Source organism: Corvus hawaiiensis, chromosome 2 (genome assembly GCF_020740725.1).
Source record: "Corvus hawaiiensis isolate bCorHaw1 chromosome 2, bCorHaw1.pri.cur, whole genome shotgun sequence".
NCBI lineage: Eukaryota > Metazoa > Chordata > Aves > Passeriformes > Corvidae > Corvus > Corvus hawaiiensis.
In genome coordinates this window covers 45,121,476-45,136,001 of record NC_063214.1, presented here as the reverse complement: position 1 = coordinate 45,136,001, position 14,526 = coordinate 45,121,476, and the positions used below count along the sequence as shown (strand labels likewise).

General features: G+C 40.4%; 1 protein-coding gene across 4 annotated transcripts in view; it reads left to right on the top strand.

The window, feature by feature from the left end:
- Positions 1-14,526, top strand: part of PDGFD (platelet derived growth factor D) — a 144,281-nt gene that overhangs the window by 75,438 nt on the left and 54,317 nt on the right. Inside the window, exons 2-4 of one of the 4 annotated variants that reach the window (XM_048294664.1) lie at positions 6,505-6,691; positions 10,456-10,636; positions 11,304-11,345. In XM_048294664.1, the coding sequence (XP_048150621.1) occupies positions 6,505-6,691; positions 10,456-10,636; positions 11,304-11,345 (410 nt within the window). Of the gene's footprint in view, positions 1-6,486; positions 6,692-10,455; positions 10,637-11,303; positions 11,346-14,526 lie in introns of all 4 variants that reach the window. The other 3 variants (XM_048294663.1, XM_048294666.1, XM_048294665.1) reach the window with 3 other exon arrangements.

The following is a 14,526-nucleotide window of genomic DNA, read 5'->3' as shown; positions in this document are numbered from 1 at the left end:
AAATAGTATTATTAAATGTAAATAAAATCATGCTTCTTATAGTGAGAAGCGTAGAGACAGGCCATCTCTTTGAATTATGTGCCTGGACTTCCTTATCAATTGCTCATTTAATATTCTCATAAGTGGTCTTTGCTGAGGTCGTGTTCAACCACAGATTGACCAAGACTAGTGGGGTTGCTCTGCACAGAACCACAGGCAGACTACTAACCATTCTGTTATCAAATGGATGATGGCTCTGAATTGAATTTTAGATGTCTGGAGTGTTTTCATTCTTTGATGCCTTCTCTTCTGGTGTCGTGCACTGGCTAATTTTACTTACTTCGAGTACAGCTCAATTTTTTGTTTCTTTGGTAAATCCTCTTTGGTTATATTCTTCTAGCAATGATCTGCACACAGCTCAGGGACTTGGAGGGAGCTGATTGCTTGTGAGGTCTGAATTTTGCTGAGATCATCTTTGGATATTGTCTCTGTGACAGAACAGGTCATGCTTTAGATATGAACTCTGATGTTGCCTGGAGTATCTTTCATGCTCCTGATAAAAAGAAGAGGCCTGTTGATAAGAGAAGGAGCAGGTACCTGGAGCTTCTTCTTTGAAGTCCAGTGGCAAACCAATGAAACTGATAGTCTTTCATCAACTCCAGTGGGATTTAGGTTCACTTTTTAATTGCTCATCTGCTGAGTGGTAAGTAACACATGAGGTGGTGTTAAAATGCTGTTCTTTTTTTTTTGGGTCTCGATCCAGCAAACTCCTTAAGTATGAGCTCAACTATAAGTTTGTTTTGTCCTTGAAATAAATGGGGTTATTGAAGTTGTATAAAGCTGAAAGCAACTTGATGTTTTAGATGGATCTATTATCCCAATATACTCCTAAATATGCATCCTTATACCAGATTGGCTGTTTCTCAGTTTAATGCTTCCACAAGAGACAATTTGCAACTTTTAGCCTGGCTGGGATTGTGCTGCGCCCATTTCATCACTGACCATCTCAGTTCTTTCCCTCCCTTGGTTTGCCTTCTTGGAGAACTGCTGGTGAATCGTGGTGGGAGCAGAGCTGACTTAGGTGTGTTAGGCCTCTGTTGTTAAAAGGGCAGAGATGTCTAGGACTGGTACTACCACATGGTGTTATATTCTGCATTAGAGAGCAGAAGTGTGATGTTGTGTTCACTGTCGAGGATTTATTTTATTGTTTATGTCAACTTAAACCCACAAAAAATAAAAATGCAAATCCAGAAAACCTCCATTTTTAACAAGGAAAATGACCTTACAGTTTTACATCTTCCCAAGATGTGACCAACTATGGAATATGATATTTTGACAATGAACTCTGTCATCTTTTCATCTGATTTACACAGAACTTTATGGATAACAAGTAAAGTTTCTGCTTATTGCAGGAGGGTGGGGAATGAAAAAAAAAGCCAGTGACTGTCTGAACAGGCTGCCATAAATACAGCTCACTTGGCATGCCTGGCCCCGAGATGAACTGATTTGTGGTCTGGATTCAAAAGTGTTTTACTGTTCTTTGCTTCTCTGTGGATTCAGCTATTTAGATCAGGCTAATTTTCAACTGGAGGAACTGAAGAGCTATTATTCTCCCTGAAGGTTATCTCATTTGTTTAAAAACTGGTGGCAAACCACTGACTGCTGTATTTTTTTTTTTTTTTTTTTGAAGACAACAGCCATGGGGGTGGAGAGTTATATCTGGAAAACTCCCACATGCAAAATCCCAAGGTCCTTTCCTGAAATAACAAATACTTTCACAAATAGTAAAATGAACTTCACCATGGTTCTCAGAAACTCTCTCCTCAGCTGTACCAGAGGATGAGCTCATCAGATTACACTCCATGGCATTTCAGAGGGTGTATTTCTTGTCATAAAACATGTCAGAGTGTGGTATTTTTTCAGCCTTTACCACTGTATCAGTGTTGGTTGGACAACTTCCCCAAGGGGAAGAAAGACAGAAGCAAACTTACACACAGCACCTTAGGAAGTGAAGCTGAAATTCCAGAAACCTTAAGTGAAACTAAGTATTCCATATTGTTGGTTAGGTCCTTAGACAAGGTTATTTTCTGAATTCTTCTTCTTTCTAAAGGAGTTGAAACTTACAGACTCTCCTTGCTGGATATATCCTAGAACAGATGTCAGATTAGCTATTATCAGGTAGAAATTGCCTTTTGGGTTGGCTGGGGTTCTTTTTGTATTATTATGACTATTGTTTTAGTGAAGGAATTCATTTTCTGTTGAATGATGATGATGATGATACAATCAGACTTCTGTCTGTAGTAATAGGCATGTCATGACTAGGAGGAGTAGCTTTAAGAGGAAAGTGTTGATACTCTGCTAAAGCTCCAAAGGAAGTGCAGGCATCCAGAGAAAACACAGGATGAGATTTGTGTTTCTGATTGTTGCTGTTCGTGTAGCATGGCGTAGCTCGGAAAGGGAAACATTAGGTGTGCTGGGCACCTGTGGTGGGGACAGTTTTGAGACAAGCACATTTTCCTGAATATTGAACTGTACCTCCCAGTTCCCACTCTGACACCCAGCTGCACTCCTTGCAGGGGGACAAAGGCAAGCACTTCGGAAAATGCAGCTGCCTTGAGCACTTAAATGGGTGCTCCTCTAATTTGGACAGCTGGACTATCACGTATGCCAATATGTTTAAAATTAGTGGTTGCAAAAGAATTAAGAGAAAAAAAAGAGAGATTAGTTCAGATAAATAAAATACAGAACAAGCTGCTTCCCAATTAGCTCAGAGTCTCTACAGGGAATTGCCTCACAAAAAGGATGTCTTCTAGATTCCTTCCCACTCATCTTCCTTATGAGATAGTTTTTCTCCGCCAGTGCAAGGATGTGTTTGTGCCTCCTGCCATCTAGAATATCTTCCTTCTGTGTATGGTCTAAATGGCCTTTTTGTCTTATGACTTAACACCTGCTTTTATTCCTTGTGAAATGATTTTATATGCTTTTTAGTAAATGTGACAGGCAGTGCATTATGCACTGTTGTGTTTTATTTACTCCCATGAAGCGTTATGGAATACAGTTAGAATGTGACATTGAGGACACTGTGTAGTGCTGCACTGTGTTGTGTTGCAACGTGGGACAGTTCAGTGCCTTGAAAGATGCACTGTCTCTCCCTTTGCCTGTATCTTTTATTAAGTGTTTTTTATCCTGACTTTCCCCTTGCCTAATGTGTAATTTCCATGAGTTCCCCCAGTGTATCTGATGAGGACAATGCTTATCTGCTTGGAAAGGTCTTATTTTAGTCTCATAGCTTTGTTGATACAAAAAGTGCGGGAGTTGCTCGCATCTCCTCAAGCTGTTTCCCAGATGCTTGATGATTCACAAGGAGCCAACCTCTTGAGAGTGAGTCTGGATTGACTGTGTTCTATCTAAGCCTGATTACACTGTGAAATCCCAATAAAAATCCCCTTAGAAGATTCTAGCGTGTTTGATTCCAGAGCTGGCTACACCACTTCAGGTTGTAATTTAGTGCATGGTGAGGGAGGTGAGAGGGAATCAGGCTGTTTCCGAGCTCCGGAAGAGTCTGCTCCAGTGTCAGGGGAAGGCTCCAAGTAGCTTTAGATTTCATCCCATGTAGGCTATAGAAACAGTACGTGTGGTCATTCTCATCAAACATACTTTCTTCCTTTGTGGAACAAACTTTTCCTCAGAGTGCAATATTTGAATATCTCTTATTTTACTATCGTGAGAATTTTCTCCCCATGCTTCTCTCCAGCCTTTCCTCTAAAATGACTTTATAACTGCTGCATTTACCATGATACAAATAACAAGTCACTGTGCTTTGATTTTTAAGCTTCATGACACATGCAGCTCTATTGCTCCATGTACCTGTTCAACTTGGATACTGCAGAGCTGTGCCAGCCATGACATTTCAGCCCTGGTCTTGGTCAGGTGTGATTGACTTGCAGGCGGAGCATGCACATGGTCTGTGGGATTCAGAGTTGAAGTTAAATGAAAAGCCATGACAGACCCTCTTCTTGGTGTACAAGAGCGCAGGTAGTGTTCATTCTCAGCTGGTGTGCTGTGTAAAGTGCACAGATGTTTTGTTTGGGGGTGTATGTATGAGCACATTTAAGAGATACTGTCCCCAGAACTCTAATTTCAGCAGCTGACGACACCAGGGTAAAGCCTGTGCTAGGACTACCTGGGAAAAGGGAACTTCTCCCTCAGAATCATGAACCAGATTGAACCACACAGTGAAATGCATGGTGACAGAGGGAAAATGGCAACAGTTTGCTGTCCAAGAAAGAAGAGTAAAGGACTCTCAGGCACAGGAGGAGTTTTGCCATGTTTTACTGCAGTAACTTTTGTTCTGACTTAGGGAATGGTTGTTTCCACTAGAATTTGTTATCATCAAGTCTGTTTTATTTTTATCCCTTTTCTTGGAAATTTTGGATAAAGTCCTGTGAAATATCTTGTCCTCTTGGTGTACTGGGTGTTTTCAGAGTCCAAAGGTCCTCAGCATTTCAGTAAGAGCTCAGTAGTGTTGGCTGGACATTTTGTTTCATTCCAGATTAGGGGGAAAAAAACCCCCACAGATGTCTTTTTTCCCCTTTTTTTAGAATAAAAGCAAATACAAAACAGACTTCAGCATAGATGTCCCTGATGAAAATTGCAACAAAACTAATAGGTGGGTGGTCTTTATTTTTACCAAATTGGTACTTTTCCAATGCAAATTGTTTGGTCAAAGCAGAACAAAACAAAACTGGCTAGTTCTGTACTTTGTGGGGTAGGGCTGCATTTGCTTTGAAAGGGTGACTCAGGGTGTGAAAGCATCTTAGAAAGATGTCACAATTAGATCTGTGGAGATAGTTTTATAGGAAACACGGGCTTTTGTCTTCTGAGTTTCGGCTTGTTTGGAAGCTAGAATTACTTCCCTGTCAGAAGAGTACAATGAACTGTTGTTAGACAACCATGCTTTGCTTACAGCTGTGTGCAGGGAGGTATTTACAGCCAGGAAGCAGTGAAAAGTAACCTGAAAAATAGATGTGCTAATCATGAAGTTTGTACCATTTGTCTGGATTCCTGTTTTTAATGAGCATTCATAAAACAAGTATATTTATTTTATATAAAGAGCTTAGAAAACTTCAGTCACATGTTAGATTTTATTTTAAGAGTGAAGACTTAGATTAGTGTGTGTGACAGATGGCTGAGGCTGGTTGGTTTGGTTTCATGTTTCCAGTGTTCACAGAATGGCTTGAAGGAGATATTTTTCCCTCATTTATTCTTCCTCAGTAGCCAAATTCAGGAGAAGGCACCAGTTTTCTATTTCTATTGCTTGCAGTGGAACTGGAGGTTGACCTGGCATTCAGCAGAGTGATGTTCAGTTTAAGATAAAGACACCAGAGTTGGGTGTTTACATGAAAACAAGTGTCCAAATTCATGTTGATCCCCAAACATTACATGGGGAGGGAGCACAGGTAGCTGTCCCACAGGTGGAGGCTCGGAGGTGTGTGTCTTGACTGGGAACTGAAACCTGCCGTGATCTCCATGTTGCCTTGGAGCTTCTAATCCTCAACATTTCCCCATACTAAAGCTGTTAATGCACGGAAGAGTGGTTGTTTGCAGTTCTTTGATGCAAACTGACCCGAATTCCAGTGTCAGAAACAGCTGGGCCATGCAAGTGTATGGTGCAACTGAGAAGACATTTTGACTTTTAGAGAGCTGGGTCTTGCCAAAGTTCGTGTAATCCTTGGAGCCAGGGATTTACAGCAGCAGAGGCTTTACCTCAGTATAAGTAAACTTTAGGAACAATTGAATATTTGCTCAGGCAGAAGCTGTGGAATTTTAATTAAGTAAAGACTTGGCTATTTGTCTTGAAATTACTGAGTAGGATGATTGGTGGGACAGAATCTGGCCTCAGTTACATCGGTATAAGCATGGAGTATCTGTTTGTGTTAATGAACGATAGGCAGCAAATGGTTCACACCGTATAAATAAAATCAAAACGTGACCTGACACGTGTTTCTGGGAGGAAATACTTAAACACAGTAAAGAAATTTAAATTCACCCATACTCACTTTCCTGCAGCCCTTCATAGCTGCTTTTGTTCAGAGGGCATTGCTCCCCAGAGCACAAAATTTGGGAAGCAGGGCTATTTACCTTTTTTATTTCAGTCTGTCTTATTTCATTGCTCTCAAGCTTGCAGCTTTTATTAAAGTTTAATTCTCTTTTAAAACTAAAGTGGTGAGAAGGAAATTATATACTCAATATAAATGTAAAAATAATGATACATTTCTTATAAAATAAAGAGTCTATATACTTGAGTTCTGGTGTTCTTACTGTTTAATAGGGGATTGAATTAAGAGAAAATACACTGTACTTCCTATTTAATAATAATTGCTCCTAGACCCAACTTTTTATAGACTTGAAATGCAAATAATTGTGCTGTATTATAAACTGTTGTGTTTTTTGCCTTCCTGTAACTGGAACAACATACTAATTTCTACAAGTTGTGACTACTAACAGAGAGCAATCACCTCACAGACTTGTACCGAAAAGAAGAGACCATCAGCGTGGCAGGGAATGGCTGCATCCACAGTCCTCGCTTCCCCAGCAGCTACCCCAGGAACCTCCTGCTGACGTGGCGGCTCCACTCCCCAGAGAGCACCAGGATCCAGCTGGCTTTTGATAATCAGTTTGGACTGGAGGAACCTGAAAATGAGATCTGCAGGTGAGTAGCAAGCGGAAGTTTGCAAAGGGCTCCTTAAGACCTCATTTGAACTCACTGGCATGAGACTGCAGAGCAAAACCAGGGCATCTCTGGCTGGGTCTAGGATGTCCTTGCAAGGAGGACAGACCTTTAAGGGGCCCTCCCAGCTGAAATTTATCGTTGAGTTTATAAATAAACTGAGCTTTCCTGGACCTGAAGCAGTTTTCTCAGATTTTAGTCCTTCTATAGCGTTTTAAGCACACGGTACTTGTATGCTCAAATCCAGCTATCTGACAACACAGGTACTACTTTAATAGGATTTTGTCCTCTATCACCACTGTCATGTTTCAGCCAGGCAAGAAACATCTTTTTCAGTAGGTGGAAGGCTCTAGGAGGTTTGAGTGAGTAGGTAAGCATTTATATTGGGGTGAGAGGGACAGATAAAAATGCATTGAGAAATATAATTATGTTCAAAGTACTTGCTTGTCTTTATTGCTACTCTTCACTGCTACAGTTCCTTTTAAAACTATTGAATATAGGTCCACAAACATCAGTGTGCTGGTGCATGCTGATATATATAAATCTATTTAAGCATGCCCTGCTATATCCCAGTTACTTTGGTTCCCCTTTTAAACAAAAGTGACCTTAAGCTCAGCTGATCTGACTGATTAACCTAGGTGGATAAACTGCTTTGCATTAGTAGAGTACAGAGGTGAATCTTGCCAACACTCACTAAAACAGTATAAATCCATGTGTTTGTATTTCTTTTATTCAGCTCTCTATTCTGTGGGAGAAAACAGGCTCCCATGCCCTCCAAAAGGCAGATTGCTGTGATGCTACTTACATAAAATGCTCAAGTCTCAGCCTCCAATTCTGCCTGATCATGTTGTTACTTACACCTTATCTGTGCAGAAAACTGGGTTGTTAGTGTTTCTGCACACCCAGCCTCTTCTTATCTTATCTTTGTCAAATAATTTGTGTTTGTAGGGTTTGGCATCTCTGCAGGCATCTTACAGGGTGGACTTTTTTTCCTTTATTTTTCTTTGTTAAATTTTCTGCATTACTGACAGAGAGAACGGTTCCTGCAGGTTTGTTTTCCATGTAGTAATAAAAGAATGCAGCCTAAAACTGGCTCTCCTTCCCTACTCTTTGGCAGGTCTGCTCTGCTCTGGTGATGTTGGTCCAAGATCAGCAGCAGCGTCAGTAACAACAGTATCCTCCCAGTACCCCAAATGCTTTCCCAGATTCAGAGCCTAATGCACACGGAAGTGACCTGTTAATATTTACATAGTGGATAAACTGTAGCTGACCTTAAAGCATCACAACTTTGAAACAGAGGGTTAATTTACTGTGGAAAAAAGATGAAGTATTCACTGTCAAAAGCCATGAAAGGTGGTGGCACAGTGAGGGAAAGTCAAGCTGTTACTGGCATTATGTGCTTGGAGAACATCTTGGAAGACAGGCTGCCTGCTTTTTCCAGAGCAGCTAATTTAGAATGCAGGGAAAAGCAAAGACCTTCCATCATCCACAGTGTCTATAGAAGCTGGAGAAATACCACATCCTTTTCTGCCATAAAGCTTTCCCTAGAATTTCTGGAAGACCTTTATTTGGGTAGTATTATTTCCAGAGTGAGGAAGTTTTTGGTCAGATAGCTTGTGATAGCTTTAAATCTGCTAAGTACTGTGTGCAGTTAGATTTTTTGCTAATTCTCAATATATTTTTCAAAACTAGATCCTTTCTGCAACTTCAGTCCCTGACAATCCCTGCAGTGCTGCTTTAGAGAGACAGCCAGGACTGTTATAATTGAAATGAATGCCGAGAGCTGAGCATATGCTTGAAGGCTGGGCATACTGAACAAGTAATTCAGGACCTCTGCACCTTACCTTGCTTTTGTATTTGCTTTTGACCTTAAGTTTTTTCTCCAGAAAATTCCTAGTGTTTTCTTTCGATTTTTCATTAATGCTAATTATTGTAATTTGCATACTATTAAGACTGAACTGATTGAAATTCATTCAGGCTGAGGAATGAAAAGGTATATTTTAGCAGAGCTATATTTCTTCACAGCTTCTGAAGAAGGAGAGGAAATACTCAAGGTCTTACAGAATGTTCTAGAAGTGCTGTTAGCATTTCCACAGGCTCTTGATAAGAGATGATTCTGAAAAGCAATTAAATTACCCAGCCTCTGAGGCTCCTTGGATGCACAGAAGCAACTGAGAATACACCTACTTCCATGATCATTGCAGCAAAACCTCTGCTGTTGAAAGAGATACAAGCCCATCTCAAAAGTCCATGGATTTTCCCTGGTTTTGCTAGTTAGTCTGGCTTCTGGGCTTCCAAAAGTGGGGAGGCCAGTCAGGACAGCTTTCACCAAAGCTTACAAGGTTATCTTCTGCTGAACAACCCCTTGTGTTGCAATAGGCATTAAGTTTTTTGCTGCCCGGGGGGTTGGAATGGATTCTTGGGAGCTCTGCTGGGTACTACATCTGTTACCACCAGGGACTGGGAGCTGGGGATAGTGGAGAGAGATTGAGACACGTTTACCCTTGCCTGGAGCTAAATTTTGGTGTGTTACAAAGAAATAATATTTCAGCAGAGTTCGGGCAGGTTTAAGTGATTCGGTCACGGTGGATGTGTTATTTTCTGTTCTGTGCAGTTTGGGGCTGGTGAATATAAAAGCACCAGGGTCGATATTCTCAAACCACATAGTACTTATGGGTTTTTTCTCGTGGGCTCTCAGCAGAAAAAGAAAAGCAGGTCTGTTATTTACAGAGCTATTCAGCTCCCACAACTGGGTAAGGAGGAGGGTACTTGGCCCACAGACCTGGGGGTGGGAAGCAGTGCGTTGCTAGCAAGAATCACTTAACAGTCCTGAACTCCATCTTTGGAGGGAGCAGATGCTTTGATAATAGAAAACATTCCTGATAAAGATCTCCAGAGTTTTAAGGCTTAACTGTACTGTGAGGATGGCACTCAACCTGCCCCTCTTGTAATCACCTCTGCCTCTCTGGCTGCAATGTGTGGGGCCTAATTCTGGCTTCAAAGATATTGAGAGACATTTTGTCATAGATTTAGTAAGATCAGAACTGTATTCTCTGTCCTCTTTACTCTCCAGCTTAATAACTGTACTCCGCACTGCAGCACACAGAGCAGCTGCATACTTTCCTGCTTGAAAGCTAGACATAAATCTTTCCAAACCAACTACAGGAGCAATGTGACACCTACAAGGAAGGTCCTAAAAAGCACCTTTTGGTAGCATGCACTGCCCTGTGTCCCTCCAGCATCCCCCTTTGCTCCTGGCACAGTGGCTGCCCCGCTCTAGCCCTCCTACTGACACAGCAGGCGGGAGCCTGTGGCTGCTGCTGCAGGGAGCTGGGCAACCACCAGAAAGTGCACAAGTGCTTGCAGCTGCTCAGGTTGGGCAGCCTGCCTTAAATAATATTTTATCAGGTCTCTAAATTATTTACCCACCACATGAAACGCAATGTGTATGCTTACTGTATACTAAGCGCATGCAAGTGCCTCTTACTGCTGTTTTAATGTGGTAGCAAATACTGTCATGTTCCAGAAGCACAGAAATCAGTCATTTGAGCATTCAGGCAGTAGTTTGCAGCTTAGTTTATTTTGTGCCACATGAGCGTGTCCACCATTTGTAATATTTAGTCTGATGTTTTGGAGTGGAGAACAGGGAACAGTTGTCTTTGTGTCTCCAGCTGTGCTCCTGTAAATTTGCAAGCACCCTCTGTAACCAAAGTTAGCAAAAACTAATTCTTCATACTCTTTTTAAGGTATGACTTTGTGGAAGTGGAAGATGTATCAGAGACCAGCACGGTTATTCGAGGACGGTGGTGCGGACACAAGGAAGTACCTCCAAGAATAACATCAAGAACAAATCACATAAAGATAACCTTCAAATCTGATGACTACTTTGTGGCTAAACCTGGATTCAAGATATGTTACTCTCTTGTGGTAAGTCTCCTAGGGGTAATAGGGGTGAGAGACAGATTGCAGTGTAAAAGAGCATCAGTTCTTGAAGACTGGATGGTGTAGCTAACCGTGGTATCAAAACACTAAATGACTGAAAGTAATTTTATTCCAGCAACTGCATTAATGCAGATCAAAGTACTTTTGCCATCATGTCATTAAATATAAAATAAAGTCAAGTTCAGTTCAAGATTTACTCTAATAACATGTTTCAGAAGCACTAACACTTTCTATGCTGAAACTGCACTGCCACTGCCTTGAGAGATGCTGCAGAAATAGCAAAGAAATGGCTGCCCTGTGAACCCCTTTTTCATGTTCATTTGAGGTCAAATAAAAATACCTTGAGGGGTTATGGCTGTGATTCTCAGATAAAGAGTAGTTTATTCTGCATGCAATAAAATTCTGCATGCAAGACAATGTGCAGGCTCAGACTGTATTTTTAACCAGATGTCAACATACCTCTCTATATGCAGAAGCATTAGTAGTGTATCATGTACTGTTTCAACGAGATGAAAACCTCCTCTTTTTTTTTTTTTTTTATTTTGGTTTTCTTTTTAGGGAGCAGGAATGCTCAGTACTCTTAAGTAGATTTTGATACAAATATGTATTCCTTTGTATTGTCCTGATTAATATTATAATGCTTTTGGTGCAGTGTAGCTCGAAAGAGGCAGATTTTGCAAACACTCAGGAAATGGTAAGCATTAATTTATTATACTGTCATAATTTCGTTTTCCTATCCATCACACTTCTTGCTCCCTTTTCATTCAATCCACTGTCCTTTAACAAGAATAAGAAAACCTGGAATAGCAATAATGTTGTAACAGGAAAGAGTCATTGTTTGAGTCATTTCACTTCCACCTCTCGGCTTTGCATGCATGTATGCCTGTGTATGCTAAAAAGAGTTCATAAACAGCACATTCTCAAGACAGAGCAAAACTATAAAGATTTTGCTCCCTTGCATTTAAATTGTTAGGCTTCCAGTGGAATAAGGCATTAAATTGTAAGTACGTCCTGAGCTCTAATTTGAAGGTAATCTACTAAAACTCAAATTCAGGCAGAACAGTCTATGAAAGACCACTGGGCATAAAAAATGAGACAGTGAAGCATCAGCCTTTCTTTATGCTGTTTGTATTTCAGCACAGCCACAGAAACACTGCTGAATTTAGCATGTTTTATTCCAAAGAACATAAAGACAGGCAGATAGTATTAGACTTTTCAAAAAGGAATGTTATCACTCATAAGACACAGGACTCTCTGCACTAAAAAGCTCAGGAAAGGCTACTGTATTTATCTCATTTCAAAACTATGAGTAAACAGAGAATTTGCAATCTAGAAAATCTATTTACAAGAGTAATCTCTAAGTGCACCCTCTGAATGAAATACTTCTTTATTTCAGAGAAGAGCCCTGTACAGGTTATTGGTGGTATTTGTGAGATGGGGGATGATTTGTACTTAGCTGGTTTTCAGATTCCAAACTGTCCAACCTAAAACTGCAGGATTAATACTGTGCAGAGTCAGCCCTTATGCCATAGTCCCCACAGTTGCCTAGAGCACAGTTCATAGTTATGCTGAACACTGCTGACCCCTGAAGGTTGGACTCAGTGTGTTTCTAGTCAGTAAACCAGGGAGCATTAATGAAGCATGCAAAAACATATGGTATTGTGCATGAGATGAAATGAAGGACCTTTACACTGCCTTTTTTCCTTCCCTTCGTAACCTTCAACAAAGGGCTACTTCTGGGGCCTTTCTTGGAACATGGTGCACAAGATACGTGCAAATCTCTTAATTCCCTTGCTTTTTCTTATGTTTGGAGTTTGGATTTGCATGGTAGTTGTTTATTTGTATACCAGACTGAAAATTTTCCAGAGAAAATAAAGCAAGTGATTTGGAATTTATTGATCAGCTCCATCTCCTGTGCATCGTGCCAGAATGACTGGGGGAATTTCTCACTGTTACTCACGCAGCCAAGCAGCCTTGCAGCCTGACTCCTTGGCCTCTTGTTTATAAATCTTCAAGGAAGTCAGTGAAGTTCACTACATTTGATGCAGATCAAGCTTTTACTTAGTTCAGCACTCTACATGAAGCACAAATAATGCACCACAGAGCTTAGCAGAAACATCCTTCATTATCTTTGTGTACTTGCGGTTTTTGTATTAACTTCACATTTCAGTACCATTTAGAGAAACAAAAGGGGATTATTTTTCTAGAGAATAATTAAAGTAGATTTGTATCTAGAGAATAATTAAAGTAGATTTGTATCACTTGTAGCACATTTGCCCTTCTGAAACAAGGTATAGATAGTAAACAACCCATGTCAGATGAAAGGGTTCAATGGGATTAAAACTCAGACTGATTCTGGAAAATACAAAAAGATACAAGGATGGTCTTTAACAGTATAAGGTTGAAAACTATATGTATACATGTGAATATTTAGCTGTCCCAATATAAGATAAGGGACCAGGGACAGGGGAGAAAAATCTGTGAAATAAAGTCTGACCATCTAGTTACAGCATTTAGCAACTTCGGCTTGCCAAGGCTGTTGCCCTCCACCTTCTTCCTCCTTCTCTTCCCACATCCCCTGTGTCTTGGCACCTCTGCCTCTGCTCTCCCTTCTGTGGGTCTGAGGGACTTGGAAAGCTGGAGGGGGAGCAGTGATGGTGGTCGTGAAGGCACGGAACAGGTCCAGCGTGCTTGTGGCCAGCTGCCTGTCCCAGATCTGCTCTTCTCTCACAAAGTTATAGCACTCCCTGGAGTGGGAGCTCCAGGGTGGACCTGACTCCAGGAGTTTGTTAGTGAGTCGAGTGTGTCCTGCTTTCCGCTGCTGACCTCAAGTTGCCTAGGAGTCAAAAGTGTCCTAACCTCTCCGGAAAAAGTCCCTCCTCCTCTGTGCTGGTTCAGGAGGAGGTGGGTGTGTACAGCTGGGGTCTGGTCTCTACACTGGACACTTCACATTCAAAGCCCCCAGTTGTAACTGTGCAGTTTGTTGGCTTAGTCTGGGTATCTGCATAGTAAATTGTTTCCCTTGAACCTCTTTAAAAATTGCCTTTTCCTTTAAGCTTCACAGATCTGTAGAGCAAAAATGGTCTGGAGCAAGACCTAGATAGCTATTATGCGTGAGCCTCATTTGATTGCAAATTTGGTTGAAATTCCTCCCTATCATTATCACTTAAAGCCATTATTTCTTGGTACTTTTTTCATGCTTTTCTTGATTGAGTTGCTGTAGAAACATTAAATTGTATTATAGAAGGCACTGAGGTATTCTAGTATTTTTTTGTGGTTGTTATATTATTTTTTACTCTAAGGACATAATTATTCACAACAGTGTAGAAATACATGAAACAGAGGAAGATAAATAATCATTTCATATATTTCCCTTTTTCCTTCTGAAGTTTTTCCAATGTCATAATTCTGGAAGGGAGTGTTAACAAGATTGGATCCCATGTTTTACAACTTCATTTGCACGGGCATTTAGTGAAATCGTCTAGGAACTCATTCAGGAACATGTTTCAACAATAAAGGTGAATGTTTTGAATTAAAATTCTCAACTCTTCACCTAATTCCATTTTAATGAGACAGATAGAAAATGTTGGATTCCATTTGCTAATTACAAACATTATTTTAAGTTTATTGTAAAAGGCACTTATTTATTATACATTTATAACAGTAAATTGCTATTGCTTTACTGATTATTCAGTTAATCCTAAATGAAATCCATATTTTGGAACTTTTGACTAAAATCATTATTGGGGACAAAGGCTACCAAAAAGCTAGGAACATATGTATATGCACTTTTATAAACATGCATATATATATAAAGATATAAGTTTACATATATGTCTTTTTACATACATACACATACACGTGGTATTAAACAG